The 6,218-nt window shown below is 33.7% G+C and overlaps 1 protein-coding gene across 1 annotated transcript; it reads right to left on the reverse strand.

Moving 5' to 3' along the window:
- Positions 1-3,031: 3,031 nt before the first annotated feature.
- Positions 3,032-5,671, reverse strand: LOC132273919 (probable protein phosphatase 2C 2). Its single transcript, XM_059775027.1, has 5 exons — positions 4,837-5,671; positions 4,462-4,623; positions 3,899-4,069; positions 3,531-3,710; positions 3,032-3,438 (listed from the first exon to the last, which is right to left on the reverse strand). The coding sequence occupies exons 1-5, from the start codon at positions 5,374-5,376 to the stop codon at positions 3,274-3,276; spliced, it is 1,218 nt and encodes a 405-aa protein (XP_059631010.1). The 5' UTR covers positions 5,377-5,671; the 3' UTR covers positions 3,032-3,273.
- Between the last annotated feature and the right edge of the window lie 547 nt (positions 5,672-6,218).

The raw sequence follows: 6,218 nt of genomic DNA on the forward strand, positions 1-6,218 counted from the left end.
CTTAAAAAAATTCCCGTAAATATTTCTTTTTCTTCAACTCATTCCCAACCATGTTATATTTGAAGAAATAGTCGGCAATTGAAGTCGAAAGATCTATCACTTTTCTTTTTATATTATAAAAAAACACTTGATTTAATAATATCATGATATATGCTTTTCCTTATAGAAAAGGCCGCAAATATTGTTCTATTTTAAAATTTCAATATATTCTCTTTTTTCTTTTATTTTTTTGTAGATAGAGATATATGAATTAAATATGACTCGTGTTAATACACAAAATCCTGATAATTATTAAAATATCAAGTGTTTGACTCTCATATAGTTGCACTCTTATCATTTTTTAGCAAATTTAAATTTCGAAAAGTATAGTAATTTTATATATATATATATATATTTTAATAGTTGCTATTAATTTTAGAACTCATTCAATAACTTCAAAATATTTTTACCTCCACCTAATTTACTTTAAACTCAATTAAATAATTTCAAAACATATTTTACGTCTACCTAACTAAAACCGTTAGGTTATCATTATTGTCTTCTTAGTCATATTTGTTAACTTTCAGTTGTTTAGGGGTCAAAATTTATATAATTTGTGAACTTTTGTTTCGGCAAAAAAATAAAATATAAAAATCTATGCGGTTTTTTTTTTTTTTTTTCTGAGGATAAATTTGAAACTACGCATAACAATTTTTTTTGCGCCTTCTCTCTCTCTCTCTCGACTCTGTGTGTGTGACTGTGTGCGCGTGCCAAGTAGTGCGAAGCTCTGGAAAATGGCGAATTTGAGAAGTATAGATACAGAGATTCAATGCCATTAAATCATTCAAACAATTCAAATTCCGGTATTTTTAATCTTTTCGTATTCTCTCTCTATAATCTACGGTTTTCTTTGGATGCGAATCTCTTTAGTAGCTCTGGTCCATTGATTTATTTATAGATCAATATCTTTAAATTGGAATGAAATTCTATGAATTGCACGGTTTGATATAATTTAGTGATAAGAATCACTCGTTGATTTTGTGAGTTATTCACATCTAAGAAGATCTGAACTGAAAATGAGAAAATGTTTTAATTTGACATGCCTTTCATCATCTTACATACATGAAACAGTAAAAGTTTTAGGTATTATCAAATTTCCGATCTGGTGCTGGCACCAAGGGCGGATTCAGGATTTCTAGGTGGGCTGGGCTAACATTAAATATGAATACTAAGGAATTGGTTTGGGCCTTTATTTTAAGTATGGTGGCTGAGTTTACTTGGGCTTCATTGGGTTTTTGGGATGGGCTAATACTATTAATTTTTTTTATTTTTTGGGCTGGGCTAATATATTAGATATGTAACAAAAAAAAATTTTTTTTTTAGGGGTGGGCTACAGCCTACCCTTGTGTCCGCCCCTCGGTGCTGCATAGTTTTGACCTAGTTTTCATGTAATTGATTTTCTTCCAAAGTTAGATTTGAGATAGATGAAGTTAATATAGGTATTCATGATTTATCCATTTGAAAATTTCAAATCTATAGAAAGATCATGTTTTTAATCCACTTTGCATAATTATGTTGAAAACACATTAAAAGTCAAAAAGATAAATTTTTGGTTCCATTTTTTTTCTTTTTTTTTTGCCTTTCACACAATATTATGACCATATGAGAATCTGCAACCATGGAGTAAACTTCAGATGCAGATATTTCGCATAAAACATCCTAAAATTAACATAAAAATTCTGTAATTTTTTGCATTATGTTGACGAAGATGCAATAAATTGCTCTCTACATTTAGAAAGTAAATATGTTACATTTCAATTGAAATCCTTTACATTTTCGCTCCTTCTTCTATTTATAGAATACTCTCCTTGCCCTAACCATTCTTTGGGCCTTTCTAAACCCAAAGACAAAATAGGGCTCATCCTTCCTCAACGGGCTCATCCTTCGCCTGGGTTGACCTCCAGATTTGATCACGCCTTGCATGAAAGAGAATGGGCTGGGAGATCACTGGGCATCCTTCTGAACAATTGGGCCGTGCTGGACTTGGCCCAGTGAGATTCTATGCCCCTTCAGTTGATTTGATCTGCTACTAGCGTTGAGCCTATGTTATTATGAATTCTTACCAAATTGACTTCTGTTTTTCCAAGAATTTTATTTTACTTTATTTTCTGTTGACAAATTTTGTCAGGCTCTTAACTATGTTTTTCGAATTTTGAATTTCCAACACAGTAAGTTTCAGAACATTAAATATGTAAAATAGAACTCTTTAGACGTTATATATTTTTTGGTCTGATAATGCATGGTTTGGCTAATTGTTGTTGTTAACTTAACTATGAAGATGCTAATCATATGTTAATTCAATTAAATTTATGAAGCACCTGTTACTTGAAAAGAGAGAAGAAAATTAGAGCACCTTTAAATTTGAATCAATTGCCATTGAATTCAAATATATATCTAGAGGTTATGAAGGGGCAGAATCCATTTAATTCAAATGTAAGGTCTTGCCGAAGATCAAGGAGGCATTATTTTTATTCAAAAGTTGGGATTTTTCAATTTAAATATTTAGAATTTAAATTGAAGTTATTTCACTAAGCCAATATAAAAATTGTGCAAAGTGCCCCTTTACCTGTATTTTTGGGTGATTTATCAATCAACTCTGAAAACGTCCATTTATAGGATTTCATTTTCAGCACTGGGGGTGTGTCAGTGGCATTCATTTTTGTGACGAATTGGGATTGCAACGTCGTCTCCCTGTTTATGATTTAATCTGCCGCTCTCACGCTCCCACTCTCAAATTCGTTCCCGCTTCCGTTTTATGCGACTTAAGTTGTGCCTCGGTCCCAAAATCAATTGACAGAACATAAAGTCTTAAACTTGACAGCTCAGGAAAACTTTTTATCATCTTGGCATTCGTCTTCCTTGAATAATTCTACTTTTGATACTGATGCTGAATTCAATTATATAATGCACATAATTCTTTAACTCTGCATTCGTTTTGGTTTTTGGAAGAATGGAAGGAATGAATAGAAAGTCATAAAAATCTCTCACAATATAAGAAAAAATTAATCGAATTTGATCTACTAAAACATATACAAAAGTTTACCCCAATGAATAATATCTCCAAAAAAGGAGTCCAAAGATCAACATCCCTAGTCTATGTCACTGCATGTATAATAATTTATCTCACAGAAATTGTCGTCATGGCTCTGATGATCACCCATCTATCTTCTTCCGTGAGTACACCTTGTTTAAAGAGGGATATAATGGAGGAAGTTTGTGCTCGAAACCTATTCCTTATTGGCTTCTGCATTGATTAACGATGAACTTTTGAAGGTTGATCACCATGACAGTTATGTCGTCGATGTTGCCTCTGCTAGAAGATAAATCTACAAGCTTTCTGCAAGATTTTAGTGAATCTGTCTCCCTTAGTACTACATCAACTGCCTCCTGGTCATTTACCTGCACCCAACGAAAATCAACTTATAGGTTATGCATTTCTAAGAAGACTTGAATCCAAGGAGTGGCAAATTCTTTTAGGTCTAATTGTGTACCTTATCCCACAATCCATCAGAAGCTATGATCAGAAACTCGCTATCAGAGGTTAAAGGAAGCTTCTTGATCTCTGGTTCAGAAATGATCCATTCTTTCAGATGCAGATCACCAACAGCCCTAGAAACCGCGAGTGATCCGTTAACTCTCCAAACTCCATTTCTGCAATGCACATAGCCACCCTGCAATTATATAGCTAGTTAACTTCCATTAAAAACCTAGCTATTCAAACAAGCGTTTACGGACTTCAAATTACAATTATACGTGAACTCAATTATCAATGAAGAAATGTCAAGTTAGATGAAGTATTTGTAATTTGAGGGAACCAAATACATGTTGTAGAAAGCTTTTGTTAGATAAAAAGGCTTACAGAGTTTTCTATTCGGAATCGCTCATCTTCCCTACTAGGACGGTGATCGCTTGTCAATGCATTAGCTATTCCTTTCTTGCTCAAAACTACTCTACAATCTCCTGCATTTGCTACATGTAATTCTCCATCCTTCAGTAGTACACTAGCTACACAAGCTCCACTACTTACACCCTGCAGTGAATATTCCACAATTCAAAAAAACATTAGCACAATTTCAACCAAGGATTATGTAGGATGGTGCCTTTGTGTGTGTGTGTGTGTGTGTGTGTGAGCATGTTCATGTACATGTGTGTGCAACACAATTTCATGAATGAATGAAAAAAATATTATTCAATGTGTAAAAACTTGGAGAATTTGATTATGGATATATGATCCTAGCTAATGTTTTGATATAAATAGGTATGTAATTTAAGATTGCAGATGAAATAATGCACATGGTTTTTGAAAGCCATTTTAATAAACTAATAAGTCAAACAACTTAATTTAAGGGGGGTTGAAACTTTCATGGCCGGTGTGAAATCTTTAAAAATTCCAGTAAATGTTGTTGTGCAGTTTTAGTTTACCTGACTAAGAAATTCTTGATCCGTGACCAAGTAGCCTCCGCGAATTGCTGCTTCTAACTCATCTTCTTCTTCAAGTGCTTTCACAATGTTCTTCCCCAAATTTTCAACGACATATTCTGCTGCAGCACAGCCACCGTGCCCATCGATCACCGAAAAAAATGCCTATCAATTTAATGATATATATTAATGTTTTTATATCTAATTTATCTCAAAAGATTAGAGTAAGTACATAAATTGCCTAGAAGAATTTCTAAAATCTAGTCAAAAGAACAAATTAATTTCACATTTTGAAAGTACTTAAAAACTCACTTTTGGAATGCAATACAAGTGCTTTCAAAAAGTTATCCAATACTTTGAAAATGATAAAGTATATACCTGTTTAGGATCTCCCAAAATATCAAGCATAACCCCATACCCATCTTCCATGACCTCCCTCTTTCCTTTCTTGCTTGCCAAACAGTAGTCTCTCCCTTCAACCTCGAAATATTCCTTATCGTCCAACTTTTTATTTCCTTCACCAAAATCACCCCCGGGATGATGAAGAGCCGGCACAACAAGCCTCGCCGGCCTCTTCCTCAACTTGTTCAACCCTATAACCTTCTCCGGTGGTGAATTATCCGGTACTCCTTTCGTCTTCAAAACACCAAAATTCGAATTCCCTTGTGGGTATTGATCTTCAGACTCAAGAACTCGACTACTCGTGTTGTTCTCGGGTACTTGATGATCTGCAGAGAGCCATTTGAGGGGGGATAGAGCAGGAAGAGGGAGAGGAAGAGGGATAGGAGGAGAAGAAGAAGATGGTGGTGGTGTTCGTGGAGAATTCATGAGGGTTAAAGCCATGGAATGAATGGTCTTCTTAAGGACTTGAAGTAAGTATACAACAAGAGAGACTATAGAGAAGCCCCATAAAATCATAGTTAGAAACTAATTACACAATTTGCTGTAAGAAATTTATAAGACGGTTTTTCTTTTTTGGACTTTTTTGATTGATGCAACAAAAATCAGGTTGTTGAAAAGAAAAAAATTAGTTGTGAGTCATGCAACAATAATCAGGTTGGAGAGAGTCTTTTAAAGGAGGAAGAGAGAGAGAGATGGAGGATGGAGAGAGAGAGAGAATGGTTTTTGTAATGATTTGTTTAACGGGTCAATGGGGAAGACGATTCCAACATTGTTTCTATGGAATCATACAAATTGGTATTGTTGGAAATCTTCAACGCCAAGGAACTGGTCGCAACCAAAATGCGGCAAGAATATTAATTATGGCCAACTGTGTAATTTTACTTTCCTCAAAGCTATGGTGAGCTTGACCTTATCCACAAGGGTTAATTGAGACCAAAAAAAAAAAAAAACTCAACTATTAATTTTATTTAATTTTTAAATATCTTCTTCTTGTATTACTTTTTAGCAAGGGGCTATACTGTCCAATTTGGTACGATTTCTAGCGGAATCGGAATAGTTTTTAACTTTTCCTAAAAGTTAGAATCAGAATCAAGCAGAACCAGTTCCAGGTTTTTTTTTTAATTTATATAAACACATATATTTTAGTAATATTATAATTAATATATATATATATAATTATTACTACAGTTCTAGTTCTAGCTCTAGAGTCTGAACCGAAACCAAAACTTAACGATTTCAAAATTTTGGATGTGGAACCAATTCTGATTCCCGGTACTTTGTGCACATTTACTTTTTAGGGTTATCCCACTGTCACCTTATCAACTATTTATTAATTATTATTATAATTTTATTCTATT

The sequence above is a fragment of the Cornus florida genome, unplaced genomic scaffold, assembly GCF_030987335.1.
Source record: "Cornus florida cultivar Cherokee Brave unplaced genomic scaffold, ASM3098733v1 CherokeeBrave_3.0.0_Hap2_Chr09, whole genome shotgun sequence".
Lineage (NCBI taxonomy): Eukaryota > Viridiplantae > Streptophyta > Magnoliopsida > Cornales > Cornaceae > Cornus > Cornus florida.